This window comes from Rhineura floridana, chromosome 6 (assembly GCF_030035675.1).
Source record: "Rhineura floridana isolate rRhiFlo1 chromosome 6, rRhiFlo1.hap2, whole genome shotgun sequence".
NCBI lineage: Eukaryota > Metazoa > Chordata > Lepidosauria > Squamata > Rhineuridae > Rhineura > Rhineura floridana.
The window spans coordinates 124,599,919-124,617,033 of NC_084485.1; the positions used below are offsets into that span (position 1 = coordinate 124,599,919).

General features: G+C 42.5%; 1 protein-coding gene across 6 annotated transcripts in view; it reads left to right on the top strand.

Annotated features, from left to right (window-relative positions):
* The window catches only part of DPYD (dihydropyrimidine dehydrogenase), an 829,935-nt gene that overhangs the window by 571,379 nt on the left and 241,441 nt on the right, over positions 1–17,115 (top strand). For 5 of the 6 annotated variants that reach the window (XM_061633709.1, XM_061633708.1, XM_061633710.1 and 2 more), the window contains one exon: positions 8,170–8,253. In XM_061633709.1, the coding sequence (XP_061489693.1) occupies positions 8,170–8,253 (84 nt within the window). Of the gene's footprint in view, positions 1–8,169; positions 8,254–10,015; positions 10,088–17,115 lie in introns of those variants that run through there. The other variant, XM_061633711.1, reaches the window with a different exon arrangement.

Here is a 17,115-nt window from a genome sequence, read left to right on the forward strand (position 1 = left end):
CAAATGCACAGTTATAAGACTTGCACAGTTATATACTTGGCTGAGCAATACTACATGCAAGAAAGATCTTGGGATTGTTGTTGATCACAAGGTGAACATGAGCCAACAGTGTGATGTGGCTGCAAAAACAGCAAATGCTATTTTAGGCTGCATTTAATAATAAACTATAATAAACTTTAATTTATAGGCCGCCTATCTAGCCAATGGCCACTCTAGGCGGCGTACAATAAAATGTAATAAAATACAATAACAATATAGCCAGTACAGTACAGTAAGAATTACAGTATTTAGTAGATTGTTCGTATTACAGTTCCAGAACTAATTCATCTTGGAAGTCTCAAGGATCGTAAAGGCCTGATGAAAAAGCCACGTTTTCAGGCCCTGGCGAAATATGTCTAGGGAAGGGGCATGTCAAAGATCTATTGGGAGGGAGTTCCAAATCGTGGGGGCCGCCACAGAAAAAGCCCTCTCCCGAGTCCTCACCAACCTAACTACCTTAGTCGGCGGAAGTGAGAGAAGGCCCTGAGTGGCAGATCTTGTAGGGCGGCATACTTTATGACGTTGGAGGCGCTCCTTCAGGTATACTGGGCTGGAACCGTATAGGGCTTAAGGTTAATACCAACACCTTGAATTGAGCCCGGAATACAACTGGAAGCCAGTGAAGATTGTATAACACTGGGGTAATATGATCATAATGGCGGCTATTCGTAAGTAAACGGGCCGCCGTGTTTTGTACCAGTTGTAATTTCCGGACTGTTTTCAAGGGTAACCCCACGTAGAGCGCATTGCAATAGTCTAAACGAGAGGTGACCAGCGCATGTACTACAAGTGGGAGCTGGTGGACAGGAAGGTAGGTTTACAGAAGTATAGTTTCCAAATTGTGTGAAGTATTGGTTCCCCTCTATTCGGCATTGGTTAGGCCTCATCTTGAGTACTGCGTCCAGGTCTAGACACTACACTTTAAGAAGGATGCAAAGAAACTGGAGCAGGTTAAGAGGAGGGCAACGAAGATGATCAGGGAACTGGAAACAAAGCCCTATGAGGAGAGACTGAAAGAACTGGGCATGTTTAGCCTTGAGAAAAGAAGGCTGAGGTATGATGGCCCTGTTCAAGTACTGGAAAGGTTGCCACACAGAGGAGGGCCAAGATCTCTTCTTAATCATCCCAGAGTGCAGGACACGGAGTAATGGGCTCAAGTTCCAGGAAGCCAGATTTTGGCTGAACATCAGGAAAAACTTCCTAACTGTCAGAGTGGTACGACAATGGAACAAATTACCTTGGGAGGTGGTGGGCACTCCAAACTGGAGGCATTCAAGAGGCAGCTGGGCAGCCACCTGTCACGTATGCTTTAACTTGGATTCCTCCATTGAGCAGGGGGGTTAGATTCAATGGCCTTATAGGCCCCTCCCAACTCTATGATTCTATGGTAATATCTGGAGGATCTTATTTTCTCATCCTTGCTGTACAATTTCTGCTTCTTCTGAAATGAATGGAGAATATACTTTGTGAGATCCTGCACGAGTAGTTTTTAACTGGCCATGACAAATGTTCACATCATTCCATTTTTTTTTTAGAGATGATGCCGATGCTTTACTGCATCTTAATACTAAATTCCTCTCTCTTTGGTTTTTCTCAATCTTACTATTTTTTCCAGAAGTGATAAAATCATTCTAATTTTGCAGATTCTCAGTATTGCCCCTCATGTTATGGACCTGCATGAAAAAAATCATTTTTTTTAAAAAAAGAAAACAACCTTCTCACTGCCCGATACTTGTGACCTTCCAAGGTGCATAAGCCTAGAGGGGATGCAGTCTGGTCTCTCCATTGGAGTCCAGTCCATGTAACACTAAAGGTCAACTTGTCATGGAAATAAATAACAAAAATAACAAGAAGCCCACATGCATAGATTGTGAAGCTCAACAGGAAGGGGAAGGCTTGAAGGAAATGATGGATAGCATTTCTCATGATGGGTCTCTTTGGAGTTTCTGAACCATGGCCACACAGCAGGGAAAAGTCACTCCTGTCGCTCAGAAACAGCAAAATGCAAACCAGATTCTAATTTCACCTAACCAGTAATAAAAAATATAAAGAAAACACACAGGATATTCTTGCTTTGCTAAGTCAGAAAGTGTGTGTAGCACTGACTGAAGTTATATTTTCCTCTTTGACCCCACTTACTGTACAATTATGCCTGTTTGGATGAGGCTAGACCTGCTACCAAACTGCCCAGCAAATTCCCAGCCAGTTTGCCATTTATTTATGAGGCAGTGAAAGGAGAAGAGAGAGAGAGAACCCCTTATGTTCTTAGCAGTGACAAGAGTGATTTGTCCCTTTCCAGGAGAAAGAGAGAGAGAGAAGGAATTGTCCATGCCCCCTTCTGCCTCTGGCCATGGGGGCTCCAAAATATGATCCCTGAGGGAATTGTACACCCTACAAAAACTAACAAAAAACTCAGTGCTCTTCCACCCCTGCTATGGAAGAAAAAGCCCAGTTCTACAACCGACTTCATTAATGTGTTGCATTTGGCCACAGTGACTTAACAGTGCAATGGCCCCTGAAATACAACCCAGCCTCCAGATTCCCTGCCGCTGTCTCCCCCTGGCTGAGGAATAAACTCTGCTGCAAGTGTGTGTTAAGATTCCCCTCAGGAAGCAATACACACTTCTGTTAATAAACCAATTAGATTACCAATACGTGTGCGGAACCTGAGTCCAGTCATTTATTTATTTATCAGATTTATATCCCTCCCTTTCTCCCAGTAGGATACATCACACAGAATTCTCAGGATAAATGTAGTGGCAACTTCTGCAAGAAAGTTGCAGTAAGGATGGAGAAATTCTCATTTTCCATGGGCAAGGATATCTTCATCCTTCATGCACCTTTCTCACTAAGGATGTTGTTTTTTATCTTCTGTGCATCAATCCCATTTCTGTTCTCTCTCTCTCTCTTTCACACCCCCCACCTTGCATCTTCTGTGCATCAGTCCCATTTCTGTTTTCTCTCTCTGTTTCTCTCACACCCACACATGCTTCTGTAGCAGCTATTGAAATTTTCAAAACTACACTTAAATGCCATTAAACTCACGTGTGCCATGACCTAGAGGTGCAGTATCCTGAGGAGAAGAATAGCCTGAGAAGGCAGCGTTGTCTGTGGCTCAGGTGATAAGTATTTCCAAAGGCATTTCAAAGGTTCAAGCCTTCAACTCAAGAAAATGCTGTTGCTTAAATAGTCAGAGCTCTCGTTTCTCATTTGTTGCTGCTGGAGTTGAAAGCATCCTTTAAAACACAGCCTTGATGAACCGAGGCACTCCACTTGATGACCTGGGGCTCTTTAATTGGGATGAGAGGGCAGAGTTTTCCTTTCGCCCTTCCTCTTCCTGTGGAGTTATCAGTGCCTGAACAGGTGCATTTACTTGGCTGGGCTGGCCCTGTTTTAATGGTGTCTTCATCTAAAGATAAGGGATTTCATTTCAAGCACAGGTTTCCTGAAGTCTGTAACAGAGTTCTCTAAAAATCACCAAGTTTCTCTTGCTGAGTGTTGAATAAAGATCTTCTGGGCATAACTCTTTTAATCATGATAGACCCGTTATTCCTTCATAATTCATAGCAATAGGGAAACTGTTCAGATAAAATAAGACCTCTTTCCTGAACTTAATCATATCTCAGAAATTAAACATAACCTTTATGACCTCTAAAGAAGTTTAGCTAACTTCTCTCTCTCTCTCTCTCTCTCTCTCTCTCTCTCTCATTTTATCACTTTACTGTACTTGAGTTGAAGTTAGAAACAACAGCAAGACCTTTCTCCCTCTGATACTTTTGGCTTGATTCAGCTGGCTTTTACTAATCTTTAGATAGGTGGTCAGATGTTGGGCTGCTCAGTTATTTGTACTCTGATGAGACCTGTCTTGAAGCCTTGCCCACCAACCCCGAGTGAGTGAGTGTGTGTGTGTGTGGGATTAAAGATCAGTTCACACCATATACTTTGAATCCATGGCCTTTCCGGGACAAATGGAACATGTGAAAAGGGATGGCAGGTTTTACTGGCAGCAGTCCTTATGGGCTGCAACTGCTGAGACTTCCTCAAGCGATCATCAGAATTTATTGCCAATATTATCTGTCATCTTCCCATTCATGGCCTGCACTTCTCCACTTGGCTGCATAGCAAGGGGGGAATCTAAAGAGCAAGCACATGGAGGGAGGAAATGTACTGCCTCTACCAGATCTCAATAGGGAGGAGGCTGAACTTTGTACTTGCTCCATGAAACACTTTTCTCAGTTACCCTGATTATGCAGATCCAGAAACCAATGTAGTTGTATGTTTTTGTTTATAAGAAAGTGGTTTTTAAAAAAGCTTTAATTCCCATAGTGCATGCACACATACTCACAACGCACACTTCTTTTTGTCCCACTGCTACCCCTAGTCCAGGACCGGCACCAGAGGGTGGCCAGGTCATGCCCTGGCTGAGGGCCCCTGGGTCCCAAGGAGCCCCTGAAGGGCCCCTCCTTAGGGTGTGTGGGTAGCACTCCATTCTGCAGTCTGCCACAGCATCGGCTCCCAACCCTGCCGCAGATCATGAGGGAGCTCCCAGGCACCCCCCCTACTGCTACACAGACCTGCATCACCCACCTGCATGCCCCACCTACCTCTCCCTTTATGCAAATTCTGGTTGTGCTGCGGGCGCAAGCCTGCCATCAATCAAGATCGCAGCCGAGGTTTCCCTAAGGGGCTGATGCTCCTGCCGCCATCTTGGCTGATGGCAGGGATGTGTGCGGATAGCATGCATGCCATCAACCAAGATGGCAGCGGAGGTATCAGCCCCTTAGGAAAGCCTTGGCTGTCATGTTGGTTGATGGCAGGCATGCATGCACAGCAAGGGCAGCATTCACCAAGGGAAAGGTAGGTAGGTGGGGTGTGCATGCTTGCAGGTGCCTGGGTCCAGGGCCCAGGGCAGGCTGGTGCCCAAGGACCCCAGTATGCCTTACACCGGCCCTGCCTTAGTCAAACAGGTTTCTCAGGATTTTTTTAAATACCAAAACCTGAAAAATTCATTTACAAATGGCAGAAGTGTGCAGGGGTGGTCCAAGACATTTTGCTGCCGGAGGCAAAGGACAAGGTGATACCCTCCCCCCCTTCCATTGACAAAAGTCAACTGGGTGCAGTTGAATCTTACTTCAGCACTGGTGATGGATCCCTGTTCTCCATTGCAACCTGAGGACAACAGGCTAGCTTAGGGGGCAGAAGTAGCTCACCAGTTGGGGTGGAGCTGATAGACTCACTTCCAGGCTGATGAGTTGCTGATGCCACAATAGCAAATGCACTGACGGAGCCAGTCCAGTGTTCCTGCTGGTGCATCTGCACTGCACCAATTGCCCTGCCACCTTGCCCCTCCTTGTCCCTCCCTGTCTCCCCTCCAGTAAATAACAGTGAGCCACCTCCACTCCACCTGGTGAAAAGCTTCTGTAAGAGGGCACCGGGCAGGGCACTTGGCACTTGCAGCTCTGCCCTCAAATACCTTGCCCCACTCCCTGCCATGCCACATCTGCTGCCTGAGGCTGCTGCCTCACTCTGCTTAACGGTAGGGCTGATCCTGGGGTGAGTTTATATACAAACCATGAGTAGCAATCCCTCTTTCACACTGCCCTTAGCTGTGAAGAATTGCCATTTATCCCCATCTATGCTTCTTGATGTTTTGTTTTGTGTTGTCCCTCATTGCAGCATGCAGTTGACAGTGTGCTTTGGGTAATGGATTAGAGCAGCGGTTCCCAAACCTTCTTCCCCATGGACTACTTGAAAATTGCTGAAGGTCTTGGAGGACTACTTAAAGATTTTTCTGCCTGTTGTAGCAATTGTAATGCGCTGTGCTAAATGCCATATAATTGTTAATTGTGTTTTTATTGCTTCTTTTATTTCTTATATATTGTACTTTATTGTATTGCAATTTGAATTCTATAGAATAAATAAATGAGAAACAAATGAAGAAATAAAAAAGCAATAGCACCACAATTAAAAATCAATATGAATATTTAATGTAGTGGATGTGCCGTCTCCCATATTCAACCACAAATCCACAGACATGTTGCAGACCACCTGATGAAGCTCACAGATCACAAGTGGTCTACAGACCGCAGTTTGGGAACCCCAGGATTAAGGCCTGGCTTCCATTCTTCACTGTCCCTTTCATAAAGCTAATTGCTGGCTGGGAATATAGGAGTGTAGCTGGAAACAACCTCTTTTTTTAATTATTTAATGCATTTGATGTGAGGAGAAGGTTTTCTACGCCTTTTTTGTCCCTATTGCTCTCTGTATTGTTTTGGCTTTGTAGTGGTCAGGCCTGTCCATGAACAGCACTTGCTGGGCAGTGGTTAGAAGATTGTGGGCCATTGGGTTTGTGCAGTATCCCACAGCCATAGAGCAGCACCATCAAGTCAGGTGAGGGGTAAAGCAGAAATGAATGTGCGGCATGCCCAAGATCCCAGGGACAGGCAGGGCAGTTCTTGTTCTAGAGGAGGGAATGTTGCACTGGGTGGCTTCCCAGACCGTCCCCTACCCACTCTGTTCCTGTGTTCCTTCTGCCTTTCTTTTCAGATAAAGGTGAGGGAGTTGCTGCCCCCATGGAGGGTGGTGAGAAGATGAGAATAAGCATGCATCCTACACAAGTGGGTGAGATTCAGCAGTTTTCAACATCCCCTCTCCTTTTCCAGCTCTTATCAGGGGAAACTAGCTGAAGATGACTAGCCGAGCCAATTCCTGCCCCTCCCAGCTCCCTCTCACCCTACACTTCCTTCTTATTCCCTTACCCATTCAGAATTTACTCACTAAGTTCTAAGGTGGCTGCTTACGCATTGCCGAAAAAGAGGAGCTGCGCGATCAAAAAAGAGAAAAAAGAGGACACAGTTTTGAATAAAAGTTGCATATGGTAATGTACACATAAAGATGCAAATTTAGAAACAATGACTACAATTTAAACAGAAATACCGCAAATCTCACCAGGTGACCTACATTGCCTACTAACTATTGATGGGGAACTGCAAGGCTCCTGCTCTCCCCTTTTACAGGTTTTTATCTTTAAACCACTTAGACCAGACAATTCTTCAATAAAGGACACCTTCAAATAGAGGACTGTTGTCTGTAAAGTAGGACTGGTGGCCCCCCTATTTTGTGCCTCGCTTCCTGAAAATCTGAAACATCAGTGTAGGGTGAGTGGAGATGGGAGCTCCTTAAAAAGAAAAAGGTACATAAGCCATTTTTTCCCCAAAAGAAAGAGGAGATAGAAGAGAAATATTTCTCTTTCATACAGCCTAGGAACAACAGGGCAGTAAAGGTGTTGAGAATGGATACTCAAGGGAGGGTTGGGGCAATTTGGGGCTAAAGGGGTGGACTGCAGCTAGAACACTTCAAATTGACTGAAGCAGGAGCAAAATCTTTAGGCGCAATCCCCTCCCAGGTATGTTTTTATTTATGTGTATCTCCCACATGTGTTCATACCCTCCAAGAAGTCTGTTCTCTGCAGAATCCTAATGTGTTTACAGAATTTATAGCATCCACAATTGTTTCTATTTTACAAGCAAACCAACATAAAACAAATGCAATAGATCGAACCATGGTTAGAGACCACCACCAGCAAGCTGTTGTCTGAAACAATTAACAAAATATCCATAGGGAGAAATTCTGTCCATGTAGAATACGAGCACATCAGGGAGAATGATTTGATATAGACCATTCTCTGTTGCACCAGTTAACTACATCCCAGAATTTTTCACATGGAGGAACATTCAACAATTTCACACTTACACCCCTTTGACCTGCTTTCTGAAGTGATAATAGGTCAGACTTCAGGCAACCTATTCTGCACAATCGGTAGAATAGTTGTGAGTTCAGAGTTATTTCTAGGAGGGAGAAGGGTTAATGAAAGCTGTCCATATAAAATTATGACTCATTTCAATGTATCCCTTTAAACGTTTGTTTTATTTTGTTTCTTCAAATTGCATTTTGGTCTGAATTAGTCATGAACTAAAATAAATATTGATGAATCAAAAGAAGGGAAATATTACATGTGGTGTGAGTTATATGTCTACCCGATAGGTTGTCATTTGGGAAATTACCTTCAGTGAAGTGGTGTACCATTTGGCAGGTAATATTTGATTATTTTCTTTCTTGTGTGTTATACAGACTTCTGGAGCAGACGCCCTGGAGTTAAATTTATCATGTCCGCATGGCATGGGAGAAAGAGGCATGGGCCTAGCCTGTGGCCAGGTAGGGTTTTTAATGGCTATCTCTTTCATGTCTCTTCTATGATGCAGCATCATTTCATTCATAGTCCAACCTTAGGAGGGTAGAGTATATGAAGGCGATTGCTTGCTTGGGATTCTCTGGCTTCCCCTTCTTTAAATATTTAGTGACAGAAATGTGGGAAATGACAAGAGTCTGAGATTACACACACACAGAGCATTTATTTTTATAGAAGACAAAATTGCATTATGCGCTTGACAGGAAGCAATATCATAACAAATAGTTGCCAAAATGCTCAGACAGAATTGTACTTTATACATTCTTAATGTTGACCAGCATCTCTGGGGAAATGCAATACAAGCGACTTTGGGCTCAGAGGTATTTCACAGAAGGTTAGCTGCAGCAGTGGCCTTTTGTGATCATTAAAAGCTGGGCTAAGACATGACATGTGATGCTTTCTAAACAAGTGGTTCTGTCATTTTATTAACTCAGTTCCTAATAGTTCAGTCCAAGACATGTCTACTCTGAAGTAGACACACCTCTCCCATAAACCTGCCAGCCCACTGTTATCAGTGCCTGAGGCCTTGTTCAACATCCCTCAGCCACTGCGAATCCCCAGTTGGTTAGGACTCAGGACAGGGTCTTTTCAGTTGTGACACCCAGACTCTGGAACACCCTTCTTCAGGAATCCCAACTGGTCTGACTCTTCATCAGTATCCTATTGGGACTTTACTGTTTCAGTAAGCCTTTAGGATGAATTGATACTCTGACCTTCTCTGTTTATTTGATGTGTAATGGCAATGATTTATGGTTCAAATCTCTGTTCTTATTTCGTGTTGTTTGCACTGTATATTGCTTTTAAATGAAAGCTAGTGGCTTTGAAAGCCCTTTATGGGGTCAAAAGGCAAGGCATAATTTGCAAAGCAATCCTACAGCTGGTGGGGGGAGTCTGTGGTGGAGAAACTGAAGCCCTGCCAGGCTTGGACCAGCTACAACATAACCTGCCCCCCCTTTTCATTGGTTCTTTTTTTAAAAAGCTCCCATTGATTCCAGTGGGGGGGAGGAAACTATGCTACATCCAGAGCTTGCGTAGTTTTTCTTCAATTCTGGAGGCACATCCAGAGAAAAGGAAACACTGGATTCCCTGAGCTTTGGATTCCTTGATATGCCCACATAATGCCCCCTTGTTTGCCATACTGTCCTTGGAACACTGAGGGTAGATGTTGACCATTGGCACAGCTTTCTGTCCTCAGAAGTCTTCCTCCAAAGCTCTGCAATATCAATGATCTCTCTGCCACTCCCCCAGGAGCTTAGAATGGTTCCCATAATAAAAGTATAAAATATTTCATTAATTGAAGCCCTTTTGTTGTCCTTATGGGGCCAATAGGTCAGAGTATATGACTGCAGATTTGTTGTAGTCTTGCTGTCTATAGCAAAGTCTTCCCGGTTCCACAGGTTCCCATTTCTCCTTATTTAAGAAAAAAGGTATTACTAGCCACCCTGGAGCCATTTGAGAAAGGCAGGGTGCATTTTAAAACGAATGAAGAACTTAACAAAACATTAGATAATTTAAATAAGCAAACAAAAACCTTAGGTAAAGTGGCTGGAAAATGATATAACATTTGACAATAAATCCGGGCTAATATGGTTTAGATTCCACTATATACATCAGTGTATTGTGCAGGCTCTGTGGAAACATGTGCACACAAGCAAAGGAGATGGTCTATAAATGACCAGCACGTCAGTCACTTTTGGAAATATTTCAGATTTATGTGTATTGTTTTAGGGGTATTCATTACATCTTGATGACTCTCAAATCCCAAGCCAAATGGGAAAGCTTTGAAGAAATGTGGGCTCTTCTGAGGTGCATTGTATCCCTGATGCATCCCAAACTGATCAGAGTGCTTCTGAAGCTTTGGGACCACTGAGAAGTGCTTCAGATGTCTCAGAGAGACTCAGATTGACTGTCTGTTTATTTTAAAATATTTCTGTGCTACTTTTCTGGGCTATGTCTGTCCAAAGCACCTTATAACAATGAGAACTACAATTATAAAAATCAATATTATTGACTTTCCTCTTCTCCCAGGCATTTTAGCATGTATTTTTAAATTGTTTTTTAAAAAAATTAAATTGTGTTTTTAAATTGTTTTTTGTGTTTTAAAATTTGTATATTTGTTTTTAATGTTTTTCATTGCTGTAAACCGCCCAGAGAGGTTCGGCTATGGGGAGGTATATAAATGTTAATAATAATAATAATAACAACAACAACAACAACAACAATAATAATATAACCTCCCCCCCCCAAAAAAAACACCCTCCATTCAAATCCTCTATAGCATAATTTACTCCAATCTTAGTCCAGCAAAGGGGACAAATATTACTCAGGGGAATCTTGAAAATCTTTAATTGTTATATTTCAAAAAGCACTCCATATAAAGAAGCAGAGAAAGGGGCTTTATTGTGTGATTGACACTTCTAGCTTTGAATCAAGGAATAACCTTACCAGGAATTTTTGCATCAGATCACAGTGTTTTGGGGAGAGATGTAGAAGGAACCTTTCAATTGGAGTCAACTGAGTAGAAAATAAATAAAATATTGATGTCCCACACACAACTTTTAAAAAATTTGTTGCTCAAAACTCCTTCCCCAATTTTTTCTGAAATTTTGCAGATTACTTGCTAGGGGCACTTCAATGATGCATGCTTACCCCCAATGATCTTTGTGTGAATGAATCCCTTTCCTTCCAAAACACTTTAAAGACTCCCCTTGCACACAACCCTTGCTCCTATCTATCTGAAATTTGTCAGTATTAATCTCTCAGAAGTGACTACCATGCCTGCAAATTTCATCAAGTTCTGCCAAAAGCCATATCACACCATTTTCCAAAGCACCATGGTCCAGTGCACATCCCTAGTATTATATAACATTTGTGCAGGCGTTCTCCCCTCCCATTCAAAATCTATTTGAAGAAGTGCTAGGAATAGGGAAGGTTAGAAAGAAATACAATGACAGTATATTTTATCAAAGAGGTGGAGAGCTGAAATGTATGTTGTGTGAAGCCTATGGGATGTGCCACTTTATGAATTGAAATGAAAACAATCAGCAAGTGTCCTGGGGTGCACAAGAGTTGAAGTTAACACCAGCCTGAACGCCATAATGTGATGCTCTGAGCCAGTGAAATAACGTATAAATGAGGAATTTGTTTAAAAGATAATAGAAGCATTTAAAATATAAAAATAAAATTCCATTGTATATAGGGAGCAAAATCCACTCTTGTTATATACATACATGTTTTTATAATAATAATGTTGGCATGTTATTGGCTTATGGATCCAAGCTCCTTCAAGGGGTCTGATAAATCCACAGGATAGCCTTGGGCTGTAAAATTCTGCACTTGGCTCTTTGATTCCACCATAGTTGGAAGATATGTAAAAATGCATGTAGCCAGGCTGTTCCCCGCTGACTACACATCCAAGAGGCTTCCAGCACTTGCATTCATTATTTCTGTTGGCACAGTTTGGAAATGGCTTATGGGGAAAAAAAGAAAAGGATTGGGGGAGGGGGAAGCGGGGAGAGAGACTGAATTTCTATCTTGACAAAAAACCCTTTCAGGATTTACCTTGACCAGAAACACAAAACCTTGTAGGGTGTTGGTGCTATTCATCCATTCTATATCAGAAAGTATCCATCTGGCCATCTGTCCTTTTCCTCTCCCCCCCCACACCCTGCCAACCAGATGCTGCAACATTAGCAGCTTGTTCTAAACTTGAAGGTCGAATGCTTATCTGTCTCCAACAATGAACTTGGAATCTTATCACAAAATGTGCATGACAAAATTAATCCAAGCTTGGCTGCTGTTTCTAACTTTTCACCTCCACATCTACCTTTTAGAAGACCCTAAATGCATCAGGTTATTGTTTGTTGTTGTTGTTATATTGGACTTCCTGCAGAGCTTCTTTTTTCCTGTCTGTAAGTGTTACACATAACTCATTTTCACTGTTGACAAAAAGTGATGTGTGCAGTGCGATACACTAGTGCAGCACTAATATGCATACACTAGTGCTGACTGCTTGACGCAGCCCTACTTTTCAGTCTTGCAAAAATTATTTGGGGCATTCCAATGAAATAATGTTCCCTTTATGGGAGAAATGCACGCTCTCTCTTTATCCCTTGTTGGATGAAGCTATAATTACATCCTAGCAGGGGCGGAAGATTGATGGTCCCTCTAAATAATTTGTTATGGTTAGATGAGGTCATGGGTTAAAAATAAAATTGACCAGCTGACTTTAAGCTTCTCAGCCGCAAGGCAACGCTAAATACCTGCAATGTTTTGGTGACCTTTGTCTTTGGCCCAGTCATTTAATAATGGGCCCCACTCTAGTATCTCACTTGGGAAATTTCACCAGCAAATCTAGGGAGTTCATTTCAGAGGGACTCAAGTAGGAGCTGTGAGACTCTCTGAACCTTACAAAAGCAGTTGTCAAAAAAAGAAATGTGGCAGTACATGGAAAACAGGCATGACGCTCATGCAATATAAATGCATGTTTGCACTGCAGATTAAATCACAACCGTTTGGGACAGTTTCAGGTTTATATCTGGGTGGCTGTCATATTCAGAGCCATGTCTGCACACGGTTGAGTCAAGCCATTTGTTGCCCTTCATACTTGATCCTGTGACGATCAGTGGCCAAAACGTAAACGTTTGGATTAATTCATTGGCTGATTTTTTTTTAATTGATTGAAACTATTTACCCACCCAGCAATCTTAGGCTAATTCAAGTTGGATTGACAAAATAACAACCATCACCACTGAGCTTGAACCAAGCATAAATAAGGTTTGGGTGAATCAGCCTCAACCTGATAGTTTTCTGTTCATATTTGTTGCCATTTCTTGTTATCATTTTTTTCTTATTTGTTTATCTTATTTTACAAGGTCATATGTAATTTTTCTTCCTGTTTCTTTATTGAGTTCTGTGGTTTAACGGCTTTTCTTTCCTTTTGCCTCCTGGGTGTCTGTTTTCTGTTTTTCTCTGTTGCTTCCTTTAATCTCCTCTCCTGCTGTTGCTTTCTAGCAAGGACAAAATTACTACTGTTACTGGAATATACCAATAACTCATTTAGTTCCATGTCTTCCTTTTGCTACTGGCTCCTTTCCAAATCTGTTTTATTCCTACATTTTTAATTAATTCCTCCTCTATTGCATTCCTTCTCTTAAATCAAATCCCAAGGAATAAGAATGATTTCCTAAACTTTCCAAGCTCAGAAAGCAAGGGACAATGATGTCCTTTTACTGTATGGGCTGGGTCTGCTGTTCGCATAACATTCATTCTCTGCTGTATGTACACCAGTGTCTCTTGAAGTAGCAGAGAGCATGGTGGGGTAGCAGCGCTTACCTGACCTCCTGACTGCTGAGTCGTTGCTGTTTAGTGGGAGGGAGAGTGGGAGGGGTAAGGCGGCAGGAAGGTTGGTGCAGTTCAAATGCAGTGGCAGGAGTGCTGGATTGGCTCTCAATGCATTTGCACTGTGCTGACCTCTCTGCTGGCTCATCCTTCCCACTCTCCCTTCTGGTAAGCAGCAGCAACTCAGCTGTCAGGAGGTCAGGTAAGTGCCGCTGCCCTACCATGCCATCTCTTATGGGTCTCCTGGCATACTCTGTGAAAACCTGAAGGGGAAATGGGGAGATTAACTTATGCTGAAGCAGAGCTTGGAAAAGTTACTTTTTGGAACTACAACTCCCATCAGCCCCAGCCAGCATGGCCACTGGATTTGGCTGATGGGAGTTGCAGTTCAAAAAAGTAACTTTTCCAAGCTCTGTGCTGAAGTGACCCAACTAGGGAGGCTTGAGAAATTCTATTTCTGTGAATTCCAGTGCAAATTGATCCTGGACTAAAGTGTAGATCGGAACATAATTTTCCTTCAGTTGTTGCCCTTGTCCGCATTATGTAATACAGATCTGGGACCTCCAAAGCATACAAAATATGTTGTTGAGACTGAGTATCTTAGGATAAAATATGTTTAGAATTGCAAACCAAATTGAAATCCCCTTGTCCTCATAAAAATTGCCTTAAGATCACCCAGTTTTGCTTTGTGCCTGAACAGGGATTGAACCTATTTAGGGAAGAGTCATAAGCCAGTGGTACAGAATCTGCCTTACATACATGCACCTCCAGATAGGTCTGGGAAAGACTCCAGATAGCCACTGCCAGTCAGTGCAGACAATACTGAGCTAGAGGGACAAATGGTTTGACTTAGTATAAAGGTTACTGTTATGTTCCTATGCACTCAGGTCTCCCTAGTCAATGTCCAACATTGACACATGTTTGAACTGGCAATGACTGATCAGGAAAGAGATTTTGGGGTCCTGGTGAATAATTTAATGAAAACATCAGCCCAGTTTTTGGCAGAAGTCAAAATGATGAATTCTATGTTAGAAAAGGGATTGAATTTTTTTTAAAAAAATCCAATATCATAATGCCTTTATAAAATATATGGTGTAATCATCTTTGGAATATTGTGTACTGGTCACCAAACCTCAGAAATGATGTTGCAGAGCAGAAAAGCGCAACCAAAATGATTGTGGTTCTGGAGCAACTCTCCTATGAGGGAATATTACAACATCCATGGCTTTGTAATTAAAAGAATTAAATGGAGAGATGCTAGAATGCACAACATTATATATGAAGAAAGTTATTAGGAAGATGTTTTTCTCCCTATCATAATACTAGAACCTGGGGTCATGTAATATAACTGAATGATAAAAGATTCACAACAGACCAGAGGAACACAAGAAGATAGGCCTCACATGCACAAGTGTCAGTGTAGAGTCAGCACAAGGCCCGGTACAACAATGGGGAATCTGTGTTTTTCCAGGTATTGTTGGACTATAGTTGCCATCATACCTGACTCCTGGCTATGGTGGCTGGGTCTGATGGGAGATGGAGTTCAACAATACCTGGACGGCCATAGGGTCACCATCCCTGCCATAATGCACAGGCATATGGCTGATGCCCAGTAGTGTAGGGGCAAATTCAGACGTGCAGGGTCCCTTCACAGGCACCACCACCCTTTTTTGCTATTGGGTTCAGAATGAGATCCTTGTTCATGCCTTCTCCCACACCAACAGGCATCCCTAGGAGCCAATAAGCATGAAAGTGGAGAGTGTTAGCTACTGAAAAGAGTCTTGTCAGTGGGTGAGTCACCTCCTTTCACTCTGATTGGCCCTAAACAGCAGGAAAGGACAAGGAAACATGCTAGAAGACTCTTCTCAGTGGCTAACAAACTCTCCTTTCATGCTGATTGGCTCATAGGATGTTGGAGGCATAGGGACCCTGCTGGGACCCTGCTCCCAAAAAGTAAGGGGTTTAAAAACCCCTGAGACCCTGGACGACTACACTTCTGCTAATACCATTAACTAATTTGACTGTGTTCCTTTCTCTATAGTAATGTATTACATCTCATGACTTCCTAAGCATAGTAATGGCTGTTCTTAGATGCAGCAAGCTTGGTTAGATGGACAATTGAAAATACCACATAGAGCTGTTTCAAGACCTTAAACTCATTTTCCATTTTATCTTTATCAATGCTGAGAGCAGTCAAATGCTATCAAATATCTATGCTGTTCCAAAACCAAATAAAACTGAAAGATCTGGCCAATGCATAATCCTTATGCTCTCTTTGATTATATGAGAGAATATTTTTTCTGCAATACCTATTATTTTCTTCCTATTTGTAATAAGAAAGGGACTAAAAACTTGCCATACCTGGCCACAGGAAAAAAAGTAATTTGTAAGTGCAGCTCTCATATATTAGAAAAGGTGTATGGTTTTCCTTTGAAATTTCTCATGTCCGACATAAACCTAATCAAACCTTTATGCCCTCTGGCAGGTAACCTCTGCATGAACTAAAGAGTTGAAATATTGTTTAATCATACCACATACCACCTTTTTGTACAGAAGAAATACTATTTTGCTCCTATAGAAATGGCCAGAACAAAATGTTTTGCCCTATAAGAGTCAGAAAAGGCTATTTTTTCCATTGTTGTCATTGGCTATCATTTGAAAATGGCACTCTACAGTTAATCCTTTTGCATTTATCAGTGGCATAACTAAAGTCACCTGACTGTATGATGGGCTTTTTTTTTTTAAATGGATCTACACAATAAGTAGTGATGCATGATGTGGGAGGAGAGGCAGAAACTAGATTTTATGCATATGCTTCTTTGGATCCACTTTGAATTGGACGTTAGAGCATCTGGAGTCTGAAATGAATATTCAATTGCATCAGTCAGTGAATTATATTCAACCAAGCCATGGTGCGAGTGGAATGACTTCCGTTCACTCAACAAAACTTCCCCTCCCGCTTCTCCTCCAGCACTCTCCCAATCTGCTCTGGAAGGTTTCTCCAACCCTCCAGAGCAGATTTGGGGGATGCATGAGGGGAGGAGAGATAAGCCGAGCATAGTGTCCTCAGCATGCAGTATGTTTGTGGGGCAGAACACAGTTTCAGACAGTGATTGGAGGGGGGATTTCATCCTCCCACCTATTCCAGCTCTTACAGATTCACCTGTAATCCTGGGCAATTTTGTGACAGCTGGAGAGGGGCGGGGACAGGCCCAGGCCTATAAAAGGCCTTGGCCTGTCAGACGCTCGCCTCTTTCTTTTCACACCGGCTCCCTCCCTCCCGCAGAGTGTCACTGAGCTGTTTCCAGGGGCACTGGTTAACAGGGCCAGATAGGAATTTTTGCCCTCAGTCAAACTGGCTGTTACTTGAGTAGGTTTTTTTTCACCTGTTCCTCATTAATTGCTGGGCAATATTAGGCATCCTTATGCTTCTGTCACAACTTATGCAGAAATGGTATTGGGCAGGATCAAACATATGGGGGGACTCC